The 24,315-nt window shown below is 43.9% G+C and overlaps 2 protein-coding genes across 2 annotated transcripts in view; both read right to left on the minus strand.

The window, feature by feature from the left end:
- llgl1 (LLGL scribble cell polarity complex component 1) overlaps nucleotides 1-20,568 on the minus strand; it is a 29,016-nt gene extending 8,448 nt beyond the window's left edge. Inside the window, exons 1-13 of the mRNA XM_079281925.1 lie at nucleotides 20,352-20,568; nucleotides 17,979-18,076; nucleotides 9,340-9,421; nucleotides 9,086-9,246; nucleotides 8,674-8,820; nucleotides 6,123-6,285; nucleotides 5,528-5,663; nucleotides 4,663-4,717; nucleotides 4,138-4,292; nucleotides 3,783-4,003; nucleotides 2,203-2,270; nucleotides 1,339-1,513; nucleotides 154-258 (exon numbers count right to left, since the gene is read on the minus strand). Of these exons, the coding sequence (XP_079138051.1) occupies nucleotides 154-258; nucleotides 1,339-1,513; nucleotides 2,203-2,270; nucleotides 3,783-4,003; nucleotides 4,138-4,292; nucleotides 4,663-4,717; nucleotides 5,528-5,663; nucleotides 6,123-6,285; nucleotides 8,674-8,820; nucleotides 9,086-9,246; nucleotides 9,340-9,421; nucleotides 17,979-18,076; nucleotides 20,352-20,432 (1,647 nt within the window). The 5' untranslated portion in view covers nucleotides 20,433-20,568. The remainder of the gene's footprint in view (nucleotides 1-153; nucleotides 259-1,338; nucleotides 1,514-2,202; nucleotides 2,271-3,782; nucleotides 4,004-4,137; nucleotides 4,293-4,662; nucleotides 4,718-5,527; nucleotides 5,664-6,122; nucleotides 6,286-8,673; nucleotides 8,821-9,085; nucleotides 9,247-9,339; nucleotides 9,422-17,978; nucleotides 18,077-20,351) is intronic.
- Nucleotides 20,569-21,633: 1,065 nt separating this feature from the next.
- myo15aa (myosin XVAa) overlaps nucleotides 21,634-24,315 on the minus strand; it is a 29,334-nt gene continuing 26,652 nt past the window's right edge. The window contains exons 60-64 of the mRNA XM_079281012.1: nucleotides 24,125-24,258; nucleotides 23,748-23,881; nucleotides 23,429-23,562; nucleotides 22,912-23,052; nucleotides 21,634-22,641 (exon numbers count right to left, since the gene is read on the minus strand). Coding sequence (XP_079137138.1) covers nucleotides 22,540-22,641; nucleotides 22,912-23,052; nucleotides 23,429-23,562; nucleotides 23,748-23,881; nucleotides 24,125-24,258 — 645 coding nt within the window. The 3' untranslated portion in view covers nucleotides 21,634-22,539. The remainder of the gene's footprint in view (nucleotides 22,642-22,911; nucleotides 23,053-23,428; nucleotides 23,563-23,747; nucleotides 23,882-24,124; nucleotides 24,259-24,315) is intronic.

The raw sequence follows: 24,315 nt of genomic DNA on the forward strand, positions 1-24,315 counted from the left end.
TTAAACCACATATAACGGATGATGATGGTTTCTGGATGAGACACGATCGTTTTTTGCCAACAATAGATGAAAAGACCATTTTATCTGAGAGACTGTGCTTTGTTTCTTTAAAACCACGTATAAAAACATAAAATGTATGCACGATTAATTTACCTGTCCAGCAGTTCCAGACACCACCAGCTTGTTGCTGTATTTGCACAGACTGATCTTCTGGATGCCCAGTCTGGGGTCATCGCTGTACGGGTCAAAACAGCCCACCTACACACACACACACACACACACACACAGGCATGAATTAGGGTTTTATTCTAGTAGATGGTGTTTTCTTCTAAACTCTCCAACTAGCTCTCCGAAACATCTTTGATCTGAATCGACCACAAACCAATTCAGTTCATGCACACCAACGTCAGAGTGCACCTCCTGAAAGCACTCCTGTCCTGTCCTGTCTTGTCCTGTCCTGTCCTCTCCTGTCCTGTCCTCTAAATGCCAGGACAATACCTCTTCCCCCTCGTGCACACTCAGCAAAACATGTGCATTAATCTGTCTCTCCACACAGTAGGAATTCCAATAGAATCCCTTCTCACATGGATGTCGGCAAAACAAGGAGTAGTGGGTCACTAACGCACACACATTCACAGAGAGAGTTGGCTGATGGGTCTGGTTTTCATTACACAGGAGGAGAAGAAGAAAAAAAGAAAGGGGAAGGCTCTTCACCCCGTATGAGGGCCACATTCCTGAACATGCAGCTCTGTTACCACAGGATACATGAGGAAAGGTGGGGGGGAGTGAATAGGAAGAAAAGAGGCCAAAAACGAATTAAATCTATTTGTCACCGTTAAATGTATCACGCTTTGTTTTCACCCATTTCTGCCATTAAATTCTTAACACATGACGACAGTCTTCCAGTGACAGCTTCCTCCCGAGCCCTCTGAAGGAACAAAGTAAAGGACTTTAAATCGCTGCCATCTACAGATGAGATCCCAGATAATTAATGCTCATCTTGGTCATAAGTCCAGACACAGAAACATTTCCAACTGTAGATCAAGAATACGTTTAAATTGATTTAAATGTAATTCAGAGTAGAAAACGGGCCATTAAAACAGAACTGCGGTTCCTTCAGAGTCGAGGTTTAATAACAGGAACAATGGGGTGGGTCCTGTCTGAGAACCAAACACATGAAAACAATCAGATGAGAGAATTAGGGCCCAGATGTAGCCACAGATGTGACGTTTTTATTTCCCAAAGCCTGTAAAATAAAACCCTGCGCCTGATGTCTCTAGAGGAGACTTCAGCGCTCTTTATTCCGACTGCGTTTCACTTCTTCTCCCCAGCGCTCACCTTCCTGAAGGGAGGCCATTCCTCCTCCTGCTGCGTGTCGGGGTCGTCGCTCGAGTCCTGCGGGTCGTCGCTCGGGTCGCAGTCGGTGTGGAAGACGTTGGCTGTGCCGAGTTTGTACAGCGGAGTGAGAGAGACGCCCGACGCGTCCCAGAAACGCACGGTGCCGTCCTCGTGCCTAGAAACACACAAACATGCATCAAGATTCAACCGTATGTCAGAGCAGATTGATCGGGATAGTGCAGGTGTGTGTGTCTGGTCAGTTTTTGTTGTGATTGAATAAATAAAGAGTGGATTTAACACATTTGTCATTTCTGAGGAGTTAGTTTGGCGTGTTTAATTCTATTGCATTGTACTGAAAGGTCTTTATAACCTGCACAGCGACCGCTCAGAGACGTGGATGTTTCTAATGTATTGTCCACTTCCTGCTACAAAGGTTGCAATAGAAGGAGCAAGGTGCATGTGGGCATTCAGCCTAACTGTGGTGTCTCCTAAAATTCCAACCAATCCAGCTCTTTTGCTTTATTTACATCCTGTAGTTGTGTCTCATTGTACCCCAATGCTAACGCTAGCTCTGGCAAACATCTGCAGTTGGCAAACATCTGCAGTTGGCAACATAACGGCAGTTGCCTCAGGATTTCCTTGTTGCCGTTGCAATGCTGACACATGTTCACGTCCCATGTCGATACAATTTTATTCAGGATATGTTTACATCAGAAAAGAAAATTGTCATGAAAAATTTAAAACTAGCTCCACCTGTGGACGCAGCTTGTGACTGTTTATATCTGTGTGTGTGTGTGTGTGTGTGTGTGTGTGTGTGTGTGTGTGTGTGTGTGTGTGTGTGTGTGTGTGTGTGTGTTTGTTTACCCTGTCAATAGCAGCTCTTGATGTTTGGGTGGAGGAGCGATGTTTTTCCCTCCACAAATGGGCCAACTCTGCACAAACAGACAAAGATTGGAGAAAAGTTAGAACTCTAACACACTGAAAATGTGTAAATATTTCACACGTTGAGCCACAACATATCCCCTAACCCTTTCCATGTCATAACGCCGGCTCGCATATGGAAGAGAATGTGTCCACAGAAACACAGATGTGTTGGGTTTGCTCCGTTATTGTGCCAGTCTCTCTGGTTTGGCTTCACACAGACAGAGATGATTTATGAGCGTACCAGCTGTGTGTGTGTGTCTGTGTGTCTGACGTGTGTGTGTGTGTGATCGTGCAATATGCCACTGATCAAACAGCTGATCTAAGCTACAAAAGCCTTTGCAAAGCCTTTAACTGCTCACACCTGCTCTTAAAGTCAACACACTGTTGGTCACCCTCCCGTAGGTTTACTCATAGCTCACATGTACGAGTAGCCCCATGAATACAACCATCCATTTAACTTCAACATCCTTACTTTTAAACCTTAATATTTTAACTGCACTTATTACACATTTATACGGCCCTCCACTCATGAACGGAGGCAGCGGCTGAGCTTTGATTTGACACCCGACAGCCTTTTGGTAGGAATCCAAATCAAACGCTGTAACTTGAATCTGTGAGCGGGCTGGTTCGTGTGTAAAACGTAAGCGCACTGATCGGTATTGATGGCTCCATTTAAAGCCTGGCTATTGGCCACACTCTGTTTAAGGTGTTCTCAGGTTAAGCTGCTTCCCGCATCTTGGATTTCCTGTAATTGAATATCTGCCATGAATAAACCAATTTACAGAATAATCCCGTCGTTCGTGGCTTCCTGCCAGCAGTGCACCAGTAACACAGGATCAAAAGAAGTTGCTGCCAGCTACACGGTGACGGTGCAGGATGTGATTCCAATACGTGGAAAAGAAATGGAGGTCCTGAGAGATTTCTGTGCAATGATTTTTTGATGACGCCAAAAGCAGTTTGTTTACAGTGTCAACAGTCTCTGTGACAAAGTCCGTGTTGTATAAAAGATAACAGACAACCTGAAAATTGTGTTTTGTTCAGGCAACATCCACAGAGTCTGAACAGTGAAGCCAACGACTCCTCTGGTTGTATAGAAGTCTATGAGAAGATGACTCTACTTCTCTCTTGATTTATTACCTCAGTAAACATTGTGAACATGAGTTTATGTCTCAATCTCTAGTTTCAAGTCTTCTTCAATACAGCACGATGTTCATTTAGTACATTATGGTCCATTTAGAGTCACACAGACCATAAAGCAGGGTGTGCTTTCGGGCGGGGCAACACAGTGATTGACAGGTCGTTACCACAGTATTGTACCCTCTCCTCTCACTTCTGGTCCAAAAAAACCAAGATGGCCACGGCCAAAAGGGAGCTGCACTCGAGGCTTTAAAGCAGCAGTCGACAAACCAACGGGTGACGCCACGGTGACGACGTCCACTTCTTATATACGGTCTACTACTTGTGTATATGGTTTTAGGACATCATTCGGAGTATTTAAGACTTGGCAGTGTGCTTCTCACCCGGTGTGCGTGTTGACGGCCCCGCTGTGCTTTGCCGGCGTTGACCAGCCGCTCCCAGAGTTTGGGCGGGACGCTGGAGACGTGGAAGGAGCAGGTGATGGCCGAGGAGTGGAGAGGAGCCAGGTAGGGAGTGGGCAGCGACGGCCACCCGGGGGTCTGGAGGTCGATCACAACCAGCTCCTCTTCCAGTAGAACGACCACCGCAGACGGTTCATCAAACTCTGACAGAGAGAGAAAACAAGACGGAATGAAGTGCTGATGCTCCTGAAACGTTTGGGTTGCATTCCACTTTTCATGAGACCAAAAAGGAAGAAAATCCACGGATACACATCATTAATGTTGTCCGGGCTCTGACCTGTCTCTTGCTCGACGCTGTGGACAGTGAAGAAGTCGATGACCCGCGATGTGAAGTCCAGGGTGACGTGGTCTTTGTCCTGCTGGATGGTCAGACAGTGGCGGTCACCGTAGCTGGCTCTGGGCATCCCGCCGCTGTATAACAACACTGGAGACCTGGAGCGAGGCACAAAAATATTCATATTCACGTCAATTTCATCGAGAACAACATCGAGCTAGTGTTTCTAGTGTAGTTGCGCATCATTATATTAAATTTTTATATTTGTGGACTGGTGATTATTTTGAACGTTTAATCTTTTTATTACTATTTAATCTGAATATTGCTGTAAACGACAACTTTTTTATTCATGGGGGCATAAAACCAGGTGAAAATGTATTTATGGTGTAATAAAAAAGAAAATGTGTACAATTAAGTCGTCTTAAAGAGTTAAATAAAAAAAGACCCGAGTAAATATTTACTGCCACTGTGATTAATGTCCAGTCTGACTGCAGGATTCAAATGTGTCAAAGTAAGTCACACACTCACCCCGTCTGAGTTGTTCGCCACAGGACCTTGTTGATGGCCTTACAGGGAAACGGACCTGCAGCAGACAATCACAAACAGCAAAGTAAAAAAAACATTAAGAGAGATGCTGTTCAGACTCAAACTGTTAAAAACTCTTTCAACCTTTTAGATCACGAGGGGAGCGACTACCAGGATGCTCCTGACCTCCGTCTGAGGTAAACTGTTGTTGAGCCTAAACCACTGGAAGATATTTTATTGAGTCCTTTTAGTGAAATGCTCTGAATGAATGAGAGTTATTTCTTGTGAACAGTGTATATACCCGAAGGCTTTTCTTGTGAAAGGTAAGAATCTGGTCTGCACTGACTTTGTCACGGTTGAAAGGAGCACAGCAATAAAGTTTGTCTTGATTTGGACGACGGAGCCAACTGTTGCACACTATAGTGTACATTTTGAATATGTCCTTTCCACATGTGATTAGTTGATTTATTTGGGAAAAACTAAATAAAAAAATCAACCTCATTCCAGAAAATACAATTACGCAGCTGTTTCGCTGTAAATATTTATGTCCTGTGTGAAAGTTTTCATGAAAGAAAACTTACTATACTGACAGAAAAAATTCCCCCAATGTGTAAAGGCCGCAATTCTCCCCATAATAAAGCACCACTATGAGACAATATGTCAGAAGTCGTAGTTCAATAATTATTAGACATCAGAATGGTCTTTGTGGACGAGACCCTCCACCAGACCTGGATGAGATGTGCTTAAACATGCCTCTGTGTGTGCGAGTGAGTGAGAGAGCGCGAGAGAGTGTGTGAGTGAGAGAGAGAGAGAGTGAGTGTGTGTTTCTGTGTGTGTGTGTCTGTGTGCGTGCGTGCGCACTTCTCACCATATGGGATGCTGGAGGACACTGGCTGGTGATTGTAGGTGTTGCCCTTAGAAACAGCCCACACAGAGTAGCCCCCGTCATTATGAGAACTGACAAATAAGTTTCCAGAGCGTTCCCACACCAGACTCTCCAGCTGCTGCAGGGGGGGGGGGGGTTCACACAGTATAGGCATCACACCAGGTTGCACAGCAGTATTATTACAGCTTATAGATCGTCAGTTACCAATGTGAATAAAAGAGTTGCATTGCAATAGTTTAGATTAGAGTGCATCTTTGAGCAGCTAATAGCTTAATAGACAATGACTTGGATGCCAGTTGAGAGGAGGTGGTGCTCGTTATGCCGCTTTTGTTGTCATTGCAAAGAGTGAGAAGACAAGATCTATTTAGAAAGATCTACTGTATTATTCGAAGTATCTTTTTCATTATTCCTTTTGCAACTCCTCCGTTTGTTTCAGTGAACACCAATGTGTCCAGAACATGGTGACAATAAAAAAGGATGATAAAACGTCTTTTTAAAAGTTATAGCATCATGAAATATGAAACATTGTCAGTAAAAGATTTACACCAATGTGCACTAAACTTTGTAAACCAGGTACCTGCTTGCCCAGGAAGAGCTGCTCGGCACGTCGGGTGGTCAGATCCCACAGGACCACCAGGCCTCGGCTGTAGCCAATCAGAAGCTTCCCTGACTGCTGGGGATGTTCCTGAAGAGACTCCACCGGCCCCAAGGACTTCCCACATCTGTAATCATCTGGCAGGCTGGGGAAACAAAACATGCCCCATTAGCCCACATGTTGTAAATTACAAAATGTCTACACAGCTAAAGACAAGGTGAAATATTTGTCTGTGAAAGAGCGTGACATATTCACAGAGGTAGAAATAATAAACGCTAAAAAGATTAAAAGGTGGATCGACTATTGACCGACTATTAAAGCAACACTTTGAGCCAAAGAAAGATCGAGGACGTCGTTAGAATCAAAGATAAGTCCTTGAATAGAGGCGTTTACATCAGCAAATAACAGATGTTTTGTAACTGTTTTGTTACGTATACTCTGACTTGATGACATTTACAATCAATCCTCAACACACACAATGTGAAAGAGGAAGATGATACAAGGAAGTGTGTGCTCATTGACAATACAGTTTGTAAAATAAACTCAGGAGCTAGACAGGAAAAGATATTCTGACGCGGTCTTTATTTGCACAAAAACAACTCGTAGAAAAAGTGTTCAAACGTGTCTAATCAACTTCAAACCATCTGTATGAACTCTGATACAACCACATGTTGCTCTTCCAACTACAACAACAACAACAAGAGTGAAGTCAACATGAGGCTGGAGTTAGTGAACTAGACGTTCCTCTGAAGGCAGCAGAGGAATGTGGAGCAGGACACACCCTGAAGATGTCAGAGGATTCCCTCAGCGAAGGACGGAGGAAGAGACAGAAGAAGACGGGAGAGGAAACGGAATTAATGAGGAGAAAACAAACAAAGCGGGAAAGAAAAAGACTGCAATGCAGCTTTCTGGTCTCTGCTGAGGACGAGGCAGAACCATCGCAGAAGAGATAGTCAGCATGCAACACACACACACACACACACACACTGAGGAAGATCCTCTCCGGAAGCACGGAGGCAGAAACATTTCCGACGAAGCATTCCATTGTCTCGGTCTCTCCGGTCACAAGTATTTTTAGGGCATCCAGCATCCTGCTACAGAGTCCCGGTGATGAGCCTGTGTGTGTGTGTGTGTGTGTGTGTGTGTGTGTGTGTGTGTGTGTGTGTGTGCGTGCACGTTATAGATTCAGCTGAAGCACTTCCCCAACCGGAACACCGTGTTTTGGCAGCGGGTACAAAGCCTCCCTGTCTAAAACCTCCCCTCCTTTGCACATGCAGAAGCGCACGCATACACACAAAAGCGCCTTATCAGGACCCTCGTTAGGCCTCAGTTCTGCCCACTTCCCTAAACAAGCCTGTTTAATGAGGGGTTTGAGCAGTCGGACAGTCGCACAGCAGAAAGAAAGAGAAACAGTAACTCTCTGATGTCGCAGCATCAACGCAGGAATGCAGCATGAAAAATTAAGAAACTACGTTTACTGCACAAAATAACACCAGACAATATAATTGCCGTGCAGTAATAGTTCCTCTTTGTTTGGGCTGTTTTAACAAGCTATGAATTGAGAGAATTCCTATTTGTTATGTTGTGAAAGTTTGTAGAGTTTGAAACCGTGGGTTCGTCTTCATCACATTTTATATTTTTTGTCGATATTATCAACATTCAAAGTTAATTTTTGGGGTAAAAAACAATTAGTTAGTGTTGATCAAGAGTTTAAAACTGATCCGTTTCTTCAGGACATTGAATCTAAATCCTGATTGGTACACATATGTAGCCCCGCCCACTTCAAACGGGTGTGAAGAGAACAGGTGAAAACACAAATATAGAAATTGCTCATCTGACAGAACCAAAGTAAAAAAGACATCTTAAAGTGTTAAGAGGTCTGACAGTCTATATTTTTACAAGTGAGGCAAGAAAGTTGCTGCTTTTTTTAGCTTAACTTGCTTTTTTATTGCACTTCACTGTATTCTATTTTATTCACCCACTCCTTTTCCTAAAAAAAAAAATAAAACCCCATCTGTTCAAATTCCTCTCCAAGATTTACTGCACATATCTAATGCAACAACAATGTCCCAAAACAGATGCTTCATCAGTTCCTTGACAACTTTAACTAAAGATATTATCAACTTTATCCGATTCAGTGCTCCTCACTTAGATTATTGTGATTCAGCAAACTGCACAGTTCACCCGTACATCTCTCCTCTACTGTCCAAACAACGTTCAGGAGATCCGGCCGTTCTCATGGTCCCTGAACCACATGACCCCGACCTCCCTGCTGCTGCGGTTAGCGGTCAAGATGGATATTTGTTTCTGCAAGTGTGTGTGTGTGTGTGTCCCACCTGCTCAGCTGGAGCTGTGAGAGGAGGAAACTGGAGTGTTTAAATGAAGACACGCTGACAGAGACGAAGAGGCACTTTAGAGCGATTCGTTATATGTCTCGATGCAGAATAAAGAAGAGCTTGAATATTATTGTTGATAACGCAGCGATCAACTTTACAAAACTTATCCACCAACTGTGCGTCCTTTACACGCTCACCTCTGCATGACCTGATCCTGGAGCAGCGTCTGGTTGTCCTTCAGTGACAGACGGGGCAACTCCAGGAAGTAGACACCCCCTCCCTCCGTCCCGATGCCCAGCAGGTCGCTGGACCTCAACAAGAGGAGGACAGTCACCCGAGTGGCACTGAGAAGAAGAAGAGGAGGAGGAAAAAGAGTGACGCCGTCATTCATTTGAATAAGAAACAGAATGGGACAAATTCACCCGTCTCTTTGGAGCAAACTACAACTGACAGTTAGAAAAGACATTTTTAGGCGACCGCCTGCTTTGAGAACTGTCCTTTTAAGTTATAATCCTTCGCATATCATTAAAAAATTGGCTTTCAAATGACGACAACTTCAGCGATTATACATTTAAAAGCAAAAAGATGTATGAACAGGCTTTAACGTACCTGCAGCTCTCGATGCCGGGTCTTCCTGGGAGGCTGTAGCTGTCCACTTCCTCCAGATAGACCACGCCTTCTCTCTTAACCCCTCCCACCTCTCTAGGGGGGCCGGCCACCAGCTCCCACAGGTGAATGGTGTTGTCATCCAGCAGTGACAGCAGGCGGCCCTACCACAGATCAAAAATCAACGTGAGCATCAATTTGGCCTCCACTCTCGTCACAAAAAGGAGTCCTTAAATTCAGAGGAATAAGCGTCTTACCTGTCCAGGCAGGAAGTGGATCTGTGTGACGGCAGTGGTGTCTCGGTGTAGTCCTGTGAACTCCACACCAGGAGAGCCGTAGCTGCGAGGGTCCCGTCAAGGAAATTCACAACAAAGCAAGCTTTGATACTGAACAATGAAAAGACAAATTTAAAGTCCACCTTCAGCTGCAAGCGCAGCGACAAACAAACAGTCGGGACTCGATCGCAGTCTATATAACGGATTGTTGGGAACTATTTAGTTGAACCAGGTTTATGCAGTACATTACACAACTAGGAGCAATATTTACACATCAATACATCCTGTATATCCGCCACCGTCGTGATGTAATTGATGGAGAAAACGTTTTCTTTTCAAAATAGAAACTGAAGTGACAGAAACTATGAACAGCTAAATTCTGAGCTGTAAACCAGAAGAAACACACTGGTTAGGTGTAATAGTAGGGGAGAAATTAGAACCCTATAACAACGCTCATAGCAATTTCCAACACCAGATGACGCAGATGCTCTTAACCACCACTCTGCATGCGTGCGTGTAATCAGCAGCAAACTTCAGAGTCCTCTCTTCGTTCGTCCAGCAAATGAAGCTCAGCTGATGAAATAAAAGCTACACTTAAGAACTGTGACGCAGAGTACACAACTACGCTAAATTGGCCTCAACTGCAAATTAGCACAAACACAAACACACGCTAGCAGCTACACACACACACACACACACACGTGAGAAATATCGACACACAGCTTACATAAGCCTTTAGGAATGTGGATTAAAAATGCAGAAAAATCAGAGGGAATCTGGAGAGTTCTCTCTGGTGTTTGTATTAGTGGAGTGGAGCTGGTTTTATATTTTTTTATACCACCATCATTTTATATTATCATCTATTTTCATGAAAGACATTATAACTACTGTACATATACATTTAATTTCCTTCTCTTTTAATTCCTATTCATACATCACGTGGCGGGGTGTTATCTCTCCTCCTGGCCCAGGAGGATTTGTTTAGAGCCACTTATCTTCATCTCTACTTATCTTCTCCTCCGTTCTTTCCTTCTATCCCTCCACTCTCAACCTCTGTGAGATACTGCAACAACAACCCGGAGGCTCTGTAGTCAGAACCAAGACGGCAAACTTCACCACTACTTTTAACCTCGACAAAGGCAGCATGGACCAGATCTACTCCTGACATTTACATCTTCCCCATCACAATAAAAGCCCAACACAAATAATACTCTGAGACGAGTATTATGCATTTTGGTGTTTAGTCTTCACACCCTCGGTGTGTAGAGACCTTTATAAGTGAGAAAACGGACGGGAAAGTAAGTGAAAAGAGTTCCACCGCTGATCAGAAGGAAACCAGATGGACAGCAGCGGTTTGTCTGTGTATTCCAGCTATGCAACGATGACCACAACTCAGTCATCACAGATCTATACAGCGGCTCCCACACATTTAAAGCTGGCTGTGCAAGAAAAGAGTGCAAAGAAAGCTGTCAGTGCACGGAGAACAGAAATAAGACTACTAATTACTATTTAAGAGTCAGAGCAAACAAAGTGTGTGTGTGGGATAAAGACGGCGACAAAAAGTAATACAAAAGCTCAACTGTGGCCCATGGGTCACACACACACTTACTTCCTGGTCGTGGTGATGTCAGAGGACAGCTGGAGGAGGGATTCCCGGTCATGATGTCATCAATGTGTGTGTGCGCGTGTGTGTGTGTTTGTGTGCGTCTCCTCCCCCTCCCCCATGGCATCTGCTCATTTGCTAATAATAAAAGCCCTCATTAGTAGTGGGCAGATATTAAATGTGTAAATGCTTTGAACTAAATGCTAAGCTCGGCGTGCTAACATGCTCACAACGCTAACATGCTGATGTGTCGCAGGTACGTTGTTGTCATATCACCAGCTGAGACTCATGGGGACGTTTTTAGTTTTTCTATGTATTTGGTCACATTTGAGAGGATCATCAAAGTTTGTACAATTCATTCTGAAGAAGACATGAACAGCTGCACTGAATTGCAACACAATCCATTCAATAGTTGGCGAGTCATTTCAGTCTGGATCAAAGTGTCATGATGCTAGCGTGACAAAACAAAACAAAGCAACACTATTTATTTATTGATGTTAAAATGGTAACTGCCAGTTCTCTTCCTCAACTTTTCCCTGATTACACTTCTGATAAACATCCAGGACTGATTGCCTCTTCAGAACATGTCACATAAAGATATGCTAATAGATATGTGGATAAAGATAACAATAATGAGACAAAAAAAAATGCTGCTAATTCTGAGGATGCTTTGCCAAGAACATCAGCGGCGTCTCCAGACTGGAGACTTAAACCGTTGAGCAACTTGTTGAATGACGCACTGGTTCAACGTGATGATCTGTGCAAGGAAAGCATGAAGCACGCGGAGCTTTGCTGCACTGCTCACCGCAGAAGCCCAATAGCTCACAATGGAGGCCTACAGTAACTCATAATCACTGAATCACTGTCTCTTTCTCAAGCACGCACACACACACTGGGCAATGGCCTGGTGATGCAGAGAGAGAGCGTTAGCAAGGATAAAGCGATTTCACGGTCTGAATACAGACAAACAGAGGGCATTGTCCTCCATGTCAGACACACACACACACAGACGTGACAGAAGATTGGGACGGACAGGAAGGAAGGACGGATCACTGGATCCAAGGATGAATGTATAAGTTGACCACACATAGAACAAGGATTAGATCGCCAGAGAAAAAGTCAGAAAAGTTAAAAAAAAAAAAAAGAAAATCCAGGAAAACGTTCACAAGTCACACAACACAAGCCAAAATGGATTTAGCTCTAAACTTCTGAGGCATCATCTGCGAGCATTTTCTCCAACTCCCTCCACACACACACACACACACACACACACACACACACACACACACACGGCAAAAGGCTGTCTACAAGAAGACAAGCCAAACAACTCCACCCACCCACTAGAGAAACAATCCCGTCTCATTTGCATCCTCCCCCTCACCTCCCCCCCCCCCCCACTCCCCTTCACTCCGACTCCCACAGTGCACGCTCCCCCCAACACGGGACAATTCAAACTCAGACATACTCAACTGTCAAATACAAAGTTCATCTGTCACACTACGAACATTCAGGGTCCACAGAGGATGAATCATGATGATTTTGAGATCTGGAACAATGTACAAGACTCAGTCGAGTGTTAGAGGTTTAACAAAGCACAGAAAGAATAACAGAAAGTAAAGCAACTGATTTCGACAGCGACAGAGGAGACGCTCCCATAAAACTGGTCCTGATCCCAATGAGAGGAGGTTCGGGTTCATGTTCTGGCAGAACTCTCTCCGAGTGAAGCGCCACGCCTCGCTGGACCGTCTCAGAGTGTTGAGCAACTTTTAAGGGCCAGCTGATGTGGAGCTGCGAGTTTCACAACCAGGTCAACTTATAGAAGTATTTCATCAACTAATGTTAGCTTCTCTCAAAGCTTATTACGGGATGACTGCCATGACATGTTGTAAAGACATTCATGGTCCCCTCATGATGAATTGTAATCACTAACTTTTAAACATAATCATCGGGTCAAATTTAGAATCCGTCCAATACTTCAGCTTACGACCAAATCCCTGAAAAACCAACGACATTCCCATCAGCCTCATTACAGAACGATCCCAGTCTCTCAACACTGGCATCGGATCAGCATCTCTATCAAATACTGAAATTAGTCGCATTAATAGGCCAATAAGCACCATTATTACTCTCTACTGTGTGTGTCTCCCCTAATAATTCAGCCCTTTAGGAACTGATGTGTCCATCTGGGTAAATGTTTTCTGATCAACAGCCTCTCCAGTCTGTCCAACTCTGTGAGACCACACACACCCTTTAACACCACAGACAGCAGCCCCCCCAACCTGCTGCCAACTGGACAGACGAGTGTGTGTGTGTGTGTGTGTGTGTGTGTGCGCGTGTGCGGTCATTCATCTGTCTAGGTGTGGGGGTGAGGAGACCGGCACGTACCAAAGACGGGACAGAGGAGGAGGAAGAGGTTGAGTGAGACCGAGTAGAAGCACAGAGATGCGATGGGAGGAATGAGAAAGAGAGACTAAAACAGTGAAAGAACGTTAGTAGAGAGAAGGCCGTGTGTGTGTGTGTGTGTGTGTGAGTGAGAGGAGAGAAAGAGAGGGGGAGGTGAAGGGTGGGAGGAATGTTAAAGGCTGCATCTCCAACTGAATTTAAAAAAAAACCCAATTAAATACAGACTTATTGATTAATTTAACGGCAAACAACAACAAAAAGAATCCAGATTACATAACATGCAAGAAGTTTTGTAGTGTTCTCTCAACACATCAGCCTCCAACACAAACCACAGCATGAAAACAAATGTACGTGACTCGGTACAAATGGAAAAAAAGATGGGGATTGTTGAGGAAAAGCTCTGGCTGCTGCACGACTGAAAGGGAATCGTGTTGCACAAAAGAGCTCATTGGGGAATTTACTGTTTTCGCCACAATCTACCAAAAAAAAAAACAGTTCAAGACTCCCGGCCAGAGTCGACCCCTCAGGCCTCAAAGGACAAGAAACGCAGAATGTTAATTCAGTCCGTTCGGTGTGCGACGTGTCCTCGCTGTGACATTGCAAAAGAGGATGACTCACAGCGTGAAAGCACCGATTTTAAGCTGCGACAGTCCTGCGACACGGCGGCTTCCAAAACGTGGAAAAACACCAATTTAAAAAAGAAAATGGCCGCTTTAAAAAAATCTTACAGACAAACTCATGCGAGCATTTGCAACTTCGTCAAGAGATAAGAGCCGATGAATCAGCTCAGCGTGGTGTGTGTGTGTGTGTGACCAACAGGATGTCAGACAGACAGAACTGACAGCTGGAGCTCACAAACACACCGATCAAAGCTCTGCTGTGTGTGTGTGTGTCAATATTTGTCGTCCTCTGACTGTTTGATTGCCGATACTGAAGCGTCATGGTCACAAAGTGTCAGTGTAACTCAACGTTGTCCAGATAAAGTCACAGTTTCATATTATTGTGTGTGTGTGTGTGTGTGTGAGGGTTACTAGCAGGTACTATTACTACTGTTTTTCTGACATTTTTACCCAAATTTGATGCGTTTCTACCAACGAACTCTGCTGCCCGACGTGCAGAGCTGCAGACTTTCAATGCCCTCGAGCACTTCTCATCCCTGGCAACTGCGCTGGTCGTCTTGGAAACCAATTCAAAAGCTTCCTTTATTAAGACGAGACTCGGCAACAAAGCTCTTACTCACCCAATCTACACACACACACATAGAGGGAGGGTTAACCCAGGGCAGTGAAACACACATTCTTCGACAGGAGACAGACTCCTCAAGATCGACCCCCCCCCCCCCCACACACACACAATCTCTCAACATACGTTCAAAAAAAATATCTCCACAGCACATCGTCCCTCTTCCCTCTGCTGAGCCCCCGTCTGTGGTCCAAGCAGAAAGTCTCAGGGCGTAATACGACTCCGCCTTTATAAACACGACGGAGACGGGAAACAACGAGTGAGAAACTCGAGCAAAGAGGCTGAAAGAGAGCAAGAGGAGGAGAAACCATCGCGGCCAAGCTGGAGAACAGGAGTTCAAACTCATTCAGCAATTTTCACAACTCCTTCTTCTTCGTCGTACCGTCAATAAAGTTAACGTCTATTCTCTTCAGTTTTTTGTCTCTTCCTACCTCTCAACACACACACTGTACGCTCCTCAGGTGTCAGTGTGTGTGGAGAATTAAACCGCACATCTGGCAGTGACACACTTAAGAACATACTTCTTCGTTTCAACAGAACCTGGTGTTCAGAACAAAATTAAGGTAAAGTTTGTAAAACCCTGAAACCAGAGCAGAGTTAGTTCAAGGATTAACAGAAAAGGGAGAAACTATTTTGATAGTCCATTCATCGTTTTAGTGAAAAACACCAAACTGTCTCAAATTCCTGCCTTCGTGTGAGGCTCTGCAGCGTTTTTTAAAAGATCAATGCAAACTAAATCGTGTCTTCTTATCTCCACCAGGAGAACCGTGCGACTGCTCGAATGCGTGCGTGCATGTCTGCGTCTGTCCACAGCTAATCTCGCATTCTGCTGCAGCAAACTGCTCAAGATTTCCGGTGCTCACTTATGGCTGCACGCTCACGGACCTATCGTGGTAACGGTGACTCAGACTCTCTCAAAACACCTTTTATTGCTTGTGTTATGCAGCCATAGACTTCCCGCTGACTCCTCACTCACCGCTCCTAACCGGCCCCTCGGTTGGTACGGGCCGCTAGTGATAACACAGCCGAGTGCATCGCCGACCCCCAGCCGCTGTTCTGAGGCCAGAGACACTCGCATGCGTTACACGTGTAACCTCACGTTACACGCGTAAAAAACTACACAGCCTAAATAAACGCCACAAGTAGATGGTTTTACTTCTTTAACTGTTTTATTTGAATGATTTTAGAGTTCTCCAGTCTGAACCGCTGATCTAATGAAACAAGATACTTTTTCTTCTGTTAACTTCTCAGATATTCTCAGTGGGTTTACGCATGCCAACAGCAGCTGGTAACGGGTTGAAAAGCAGGACGACTAGTCTGAGATCTGAGTCGTTTTCTTAGTGTAGGTAGAGCCGTGTAGAGGAGTTATTTTTCCTCCCTTTCCCTCGTCTTCACTGCCTCTGTTTATCTCCATCCCTCCCCTCCTCCCTCTCTGGGGTGGAAGTGCCTGGTACCACCAGTCTCCCTCTCTCTCTCTCCCTGAAAGAATTGATTCTCCGGTCTAATGCATCAGCACATAACACACAACCACAGCCAGACTCCCTCCACACACACACACACACACACACACACACACGAGGAGAGCGGTCAAAACAAACAACCTCAACATCTGCTTTAAAATATCATCTTAGCCTCTCATCAGCAGCCTGAATGTCGTTAGCCTGCCATCAACTACACGACCGTCTTGTGGACAAATCATGAGCATCCGAGCCGCTGGAACATCTGACACACCAGCACAGCTTCACTCAGGCGTCCATCTGATTCTGTGTCGCTGAAACACTCAGCCCTGCACTGCCGCGGGTTGGGGGTTTGATTCCCCACTGACCGCAAGATTTCAAAAAATGCATTTATGGTTTTCTGGGCCTCCGAGGATGAAAAGCATCTGCCAAATAGCGTGTGTAATGATGATGTTTTGTTTCTCAGTCTTGGTGTCGTTTTCGTAGCTCTGGGCATCGGATATCGTTCTACTCACTCAAGTTAACTGCAGTGATTTGGAGGCTGGAACACAAGCAGCAAGAAAACCTCCACATTCTGACCTCATTAAACTCAACCACTAAAGCAGAAAACACACAGTTTGGGTGATCATTCGACTTCAGCTTCTCTTTGATATTGAGGGTTTGTTTGCAACCTGCCTGGTCACTCACGCTGCCTCCCGTACAAGACACCTTTCTAGAAGTAACCCCACAACAGAAATGTTAAAAACCCAAAAGAACAATAGCCACAACTATTAAAACCAAAACCCAGATTGTGCAAAACGACTAAACTTTCCTCCAATATTGTCAGCGCAGAAGGGAACAAAGCCCTCTCCTCTTAAGTGGTGCAGACAACGCAACTCCCCAGAGACAGACTGCACACACAGCAATGCAGCGCTCTTCTAAACTGGTGTTACATAAACAGCTCTGCTGCAGATGCATCTGATCAGTATTTTCCTCAACAATCACAAAGCGCCGCGAGGCATCGTGAGAAACGAGAAAACCAACAGCAGCACAGATCGCAACTTACGTCTCGATTAGCTTCACGAAAGCTACAGATAGTGTGGACGTGACGGTGGTTTAAAGAATCAATAGATATCATCCTACAACCTGCACGAAACACCAACTCTTAAGAACACGACATTAAAGAAGAAGAAGAAGCGTGACAGCTGCATGGAACAAGGACCTTCAGGAGCTGCTCTGCAGAGCTGATGAACAAATAAACATGGCAGCACTTCAAAGATGAAAACCGACGAAACCGGGAGAGAAACAGTTTCTGTAGAAGAGAGAAACAGTTTCTGTAGAAGAGAGAAACAGTTTCTGTAGAAGAGAGAAACTGTTTCTGTAGAAGACAGAAACAGTTTCTGTAGAAGACAGAAACAGTCGTCGTCGGCCGGGTTGTCAGCTGTGACTCAGGGCAGCACATGAACTAAAAATAAAGATAAATCCAAACAATTTGTTTGATAAAAACAAGAATAATACGGCGTAACCAGGTGGAGATTGACGACTGGGTTGCAAGTAAACTGATTTAGTTTTAATTATAAATGGGATTCAGATAATTTATTAATTTGTCACATTAGTGAGCCCCCCCCCCTCCCCTCAGTAGACTAATCTGTGATGTTACTTATGGTAAACAACAGATTTAAAAGTGGCGTTTTTGTGCGATTCTTCCGTTTTACAGATCTGTCGATTAAATCGACTAATCGATTACTCGACAAAATCACGTTAATGTGAGTCGACAAATGATTTCTTGGGTGGAGGACAGCCGTAGTATCAGTAGACGTGGATCAGTGAGCGACTCATCACGTTGGTCTTTTCATAAATCCAGTTTATCGCCCAGCGGTGTCAGATGAGCTGAACCCCGGTGTTACATACGTGAGCTCGGTGGCAGTAAAGGATACACTTTGATGGCTCCTGACTTTGTTCCGATGGCCATAAGTTCCAGTTTGGGGTCAAAGGCCAAAGCGCTGGGCTGATGAGGGAACCCATGCTCCACAGTCTAAAGAAGAGAAACACAGAGTGAACCAGTGGGAAAGACAAACAGACCAGAGAGAGCGATGACACAAGAAAGAAGACAACGAAAACACTCAGATTCATTGTTTTTGTGCGATAATGTCAGACGGACCGTTCAGTCAGCGAGGCGTCAAAAAGGGAGGACGCCCTCCATGAAGCCAGCGGGAAAGTTCTTAAAAAGCTCTCTTTATTACAGCGCTCTGCAGACTTTATGAAATGGGATCAACATTAATTCACAGCTTCTCTTTCCTTCCGCCCACGTGAGGAGAAGACACAGCTGGGGAAGCATTTAGATCTAGAGAGAAAGAGAGAGACCGTGACCTGCTTCACAAAGAGGTCTAGGGGGTCTTTAACGTTTGTGTGGTCGAGTGTCCAAGAAATGTGGGAATTAGGCATCCAGCGGGGAGCTCAGATGTGCGTTGAAACATAGCAAGACGTTGGTTTGTATTTATTTATAAAGCCCTCAATAGCAACGTGCAGTCACACATCGCTTCCTTGTTAAACTGGAGCTCTATAAATTTTGGGAAACTTGCTTTTAGTGTTTTTGGAACATTTTACGACAAACGTTAAAACTTTACACAATTGTACATAAAGGTTGATTTAAAAACCATAATTATGAACTGGTCTGCTCTGTTGTCTGGTTATTATTTACTTTCTTAAATTCAGTTTCAATTGTATATTTATTGTCATAGAAAAAGAAGGCGTGGCCACAAACGATTTAAATAAAAAGGTTGAATGAATGAACTAAGTGACACTTTGTTTCTTTAAATATCTGATGACACACACAGAGACACATCAAAGTGACCGTCCTGTTGAGAGACCACCTCTGTGATAGTTGTGGCAGCTGGTGCCAAACTTTTAAAAAGTGTGTGTGTGTGCGTGTGTGTTGTCACAGTGCAACAAACAGCTCGTGGACTTTAGACGCGATGCACTCTTCAGCCAACCTGAATAAACTGTTTTTCTGACAACAGTCTCATTTTCTAAACACACTTTAATGTGATTTGACAATTAATTAGTTTCAGGGGCACAGATGTCTTTGTTCCAGCTTCTCAAATGTGCCGTTCTCTTTGTCCCTCAAGTAAATGAAAAGTCTTTGGGTTTCGGACTAATTATCCAACAAAATAAGCAATTAAATATTTCACTTTGAGCTCTGAGAAACTGCGATGGACATTTTTCACTCTTTAATAGATCAAACCAATGAAAGATGAATTGATAATGAAAGTATTTGTTAGTTTAAAACCTACTTTCAGGTCTTGAATGCTAATTTGTGGTGTTATTTCAAATAACCCTGTTGCGTTGGGGTTAATTCTGTCATGTCGTCCACTGATGAAAGTCTGACTTTCAACATCAAAAGAAGTTCCAAAGTACTCTACTTTAAGACTGACAGCGGCCTCGTCTAACCCGCAGCAGAGCTCAGTGTGGAGACTGTTGGTAATGTGCAAGTCATGCAAGAAGATCACCTGCAACTCATATTTGATTTGCACAACCAATCAATACAATTCACGGACCATGATCTACATTTAAAGGCTCGGGACAGTTCAGCTACAGTGGTGACGAAATGCGGATTCCTGAAAGTGGAGCTGCTGAAATACATTTCAGCATTGATTAGTGAGGAGGAGAGGCTGCTCGTGTTGATGTTGGCTTCAGGATGCACACAAACTGCATTACAACCATGTGGGTGTGAAATCAAACACTAAAACGAGCGGTTTAAGCTCAAAGCACCACAGAAGCAGACAGGAACACGCCTCCTGTAAGATATGTATTCATGGTGTTGTGGAAGCTTTTATGGAAAATATATGAAAAGGGTCAAAACTGTCAACACACAGCCATCTTGATCGATATTTGAATGAAATAAATCAACACAACTCACACTAATCTAGTTATTGATCCCCTCCATCGCTGACATAATGACAAGTATGGTTAATTACAGCGATGTTTTGGTCCACAAAAAGGTGAGTTATTGGTGAAAAGCACCACTTTTGAACGCGGAGCCTCGTTTTTTGGGTGAAAGCCAATTAACACGTGGTGGGTGAAAACAACTGAACCTCACGCGCGCGCACACACACACAAACACACAAACACACACGCGCACACATCACATCGAGCTGCAAACAGAAAAACAGAGGAGGAGGAGAGGCCGCGGGACTAAATGCTGCAGAGTGCACTGCTTTAAAGGTCCAGTTTAGAGATAGATAGTTTAGCGGAGCAGCAGAAGAGGAGGTCTCGCTCCCTTTCTCCCCCCCCTCGCCCCGTTACTTTACCTTGTTGAAGGCGAACAGCTCCTGTTTTATCTTCTCTCTCTGCGGGTCGGTGCCCTGCCGACGAAACCTAAACTTCATCATGTTGAAGCCGGGCGGTGTGGAGGCAGCACTGCTGGGAGGAGGAGAGGAAAACACGGGAGAGTTATCGGACGATGCTAAGCTAAGCTAACCGACTAGCCCATTCAGGCTGAAAGCGACGCTGCTGCGGCTCTCCTCCCTCCTGGTGCTGTTTAGGTCGCGGTGGGTTTGACCACAGTCTCTCTGTCCCCCCCCCCCCACTCTTGGTTCACACGGACCCCCGTTGTTGTCAACCAATCAGGGCGAGGAAATCTGCGAACAATTACTCAGACACGCCCACACAGCCAAAGCGCTGTGGAGAGGAGGGGTGCGTTCGGTTTGGAGCACGAGACGCACCGGATGTACGTCCCCTCCTACATCCGGTGATACAAAGCGTGAAACGGGGAGTCCGGTATAGAAAATGAAACCATCACACAGTAAATGACTTGTGATGGTTAATAATGACAAAGCAAGTCAACTTGTTCATCTTCTATTGTTGAAATATATGTTAATATATGTATAACCGTTATCTAAATAAAGCAAAAAGCTGTTTTCTCTGTTCTCTGGAAACATGTTGGTATCATCCATTGAAAGGAAATTAAGTGGTCTTAAATTTAAATTATTTAAAATTTAAATATGCAGGAATGCAGAATTCAGGAAACTAAAAATTGTGTCATCTTTAAAAAAGAATGAAACTGACCTGTCAATCTGAAAACCTGCAGCATTCACCTCTGTTATATTAAGTATTTACTTATTTGTATATTGTATTTATGCACTCAATTTATGTACACACACACATATATATATATATATATATACACATATATATATATATGCTGTGTATATATATATATATATATATATATATATATATATATATATATGCTGTATTTTATCTGGCTGTCTCTGATGAAATTCTACTTGTACATTTTTAATAATTAAAAGAAAATGAACATTCACACACCAGAGTAATTTATGCTACAAACTTTAATGTACAGCATTATTCACATCGTTATGTACAACAGCTATTTACAAAAACATACATAAATTGTATAAATAATCATTTCAATTAGTGCAAAGAGTTGTGGTGTGGCCTTTAAACTGTGTGCCAAAAATGTGTTTCCTCAAATATTTTCTTGTCACGATTTCCTGTCTCGTTTTCATTTTAAAAAACAAAACCTTATGGGTTCATAAATAATTCATGTAGGCTACTCTAACTCCAGCCTCATGAATACAAATATGTATTATGTCAAACCACAAGCATCTATTTGTGTTTAAGGGAAGATAAGGTTACACTTGAGTTTCACACATTTTAGTTTCTTTGAGAGAGCCAACCACACCAGAGGTTTCTACTCTTGTTCAGTGCAAGATCACATTTCAATTCAGTGTTGCTCCTCGGATCAATGCTAATATAACTCGGATGAAGTGGGTAAAGAGGCCTTATCTCTTATCTCAACCCTATAAAGCAGCCATGGCAGACAAGAGCTTTAACAGTTTTGGCTAAAAATGTCAAACTAAAAACATAAATGTGTTTGGTCATTTATAGAAGTCTTTCTTACATTGCATCATAGACACATGAATGTATTACACTCAGTGGTGTGTGTTTGTGTGTGTGTGAAAATGTAAGGTAGAAGGCGGCACTGATATAGCGAGTGTACATGTCATGTTCAGAAAGATAACGACAAATATACATATGCCTTTTCCTACTTTATGCTAATGCTGTGAGTATAATCGTTTAAATCCCCAAAATTCAATTATCCCGGTGTCCCAAATGTGAATATTGAATATAATACGCTGCTTTTCTTACTGTTCTACAATAGTAAAATTAATATATTAGGGGTCTGGACTGTTGGTTGGACTGAACAAGCCATTTTGAACTTTGGCTGTGGGGAATTATGATTTTAATGTTTCGCTCTTCTCTGACATTTTATAGATCAAACGATTAATGAAGAAGATAATCTTTGGTTGCAGCTCTAATTGAGTTCACCTGTTTTCGCAAACCATATCATCAACATTATCTGTACATATCAAAATATTCTATTTTCTAAATAGAGGTAGATGCAGTTAATTTATGAGACATAAAATGTCTTTTCTGTATGTGCGTGCGTGTGTGTGTGTGTGTGTGTGTGTGTTATAGCAGGGTGATTTCACTTGGTGGCAAAGTGAGTCTCTTTTCTCTGACAGACAACATGTTCTCCATGTGCATGCCGATGACTCGGCACAGCTCCAGGCCCTGGAAATGCAGAAACAAACAAACACACACACACACACACACACACACACACAGACACACACTCACACACACACACACAAACACACACACAAACATACACGTACACACACACACACACACACACAACATGGCATTTATGAGGGAAATGCACATAAATACTACATATACATATTGTAACGGCAGCTCTCTTTCATCAACTCTCTCTGACTGCATCTCACGCACGCACACACACACACACACCCACACACACACACACACACACACACACACCTGCTCCAGCTGTAGCTGTGTGATGCGCTGGTTGAGCAGGTCTCCGATCATGATCTCCACATACGGATAACTGGAGCCTGAAGTCGGCCTCTGAGTGCGAGTTGACTGGACCTCCTTCAGAGGGAAACGCACCATGGCCTCCTATTCACACACACACACAAAACAAATATATGTATGAATACACACACAAACAGGCAATGAAAAACTTACAATCTTACTCTGACAGAGAGATATGCACAATACAGGATTCAATAGATAAAAGCAGACAGCGACCACAAAGACCAACAGGGGGAGCCAAATTCTGTATTTTGGAATAATTCTGTTTTTGCAGAAGTTTGCTTTTTTGCGTAAATTGATCTTGGCGACGTTAAATGAGTAAAGCTTAAAATGAATCCTGTTACAAACACTCAGCTGACTGCTGCCATATTGTTGAATGTGAATCATGCAACGTTACACAGACTGAATCTGTGCTTGAGTGGATGATTTGTATGCGTGACTGTGAGTGAGTGTGACATACATGAGTATCCTTGTTGAGAAAGTGCAGTCCGTTCAGATTTACAGCCAGGACGCACGGGGCGTGGATGGAGGCGGAGCTACAGCTCTGGATGTAGAAGAAGGAGGAGCCGAACATGGGGAAGGCACTGACCAGACCTGGGACAAACACAGGACGGGTCACTTTTACTACGGTAGCACATTCAACCCAAGAGTCACTTATTTTCAGGAAAAGCAGATACACGACAGGTGAGTGCAGCTTAAAACAATTATTATCTTCATTACTTTTCAATGTAACTAAGCCGTTTATATCTACATGTAATTCTATCTAGCCGTGGTCTTACCGAGGAACTGTGCACGAGCCTGGTTTGGGTTTAAGGGCTGGACCTGCTGCATGTGTTGAGTTGCCATATCCAGCCAATGCTGTGAACCCTGTTTGCTGTAGAACTGTGGGGGGACGCACTCCTGCATCTCACGCCTTTAATCACGCACAAAAAGCAAACCGGTGGTACATCAGAGGAAGCAGTTATACATTCTGCAATGTGCAAGTGAGGATGCAGCTGTGATTGTCATATATGCATGTGTGGGGTGATGTTTTGTGGGTGATTGTAAGCATCTGTGTACGGATGTTCAGCTGTGTGAAACTGACAGGAAAGATCACAGCACTGACACTGCTAGGGTAAAAAGTAAGTCTGTGTATGTCTATGTAGACGGTATTTACAAGGTGGGCAGGTAGACGGTGTCCTTGGCACGGTGCTGCAGGGCAGCCAGTCTGGCGATCTGCTGCATATGCGGGTCACTGGCCTTACCATGAGGAACCACACTCAGCAAGGCCTTCAGGTAGTCTGGCAACACCTTCACAAGAGACACAGAGAGTTTACTTTACTGTATGCCACTGCTCATTTTGTGACA

Source organism: Melanostigma gelatinosum, assembly GCF_949748355.1.
Source record: "Melanostigma gelatinosum genome assembly, chromosome: 13".
Lineage (NCBI taxonomy): Eukaryota > Metazoa > Chordata > Actinopteri > Perciformes > Zoarcidae > Melanostigma > Melanostigma gelatinosum.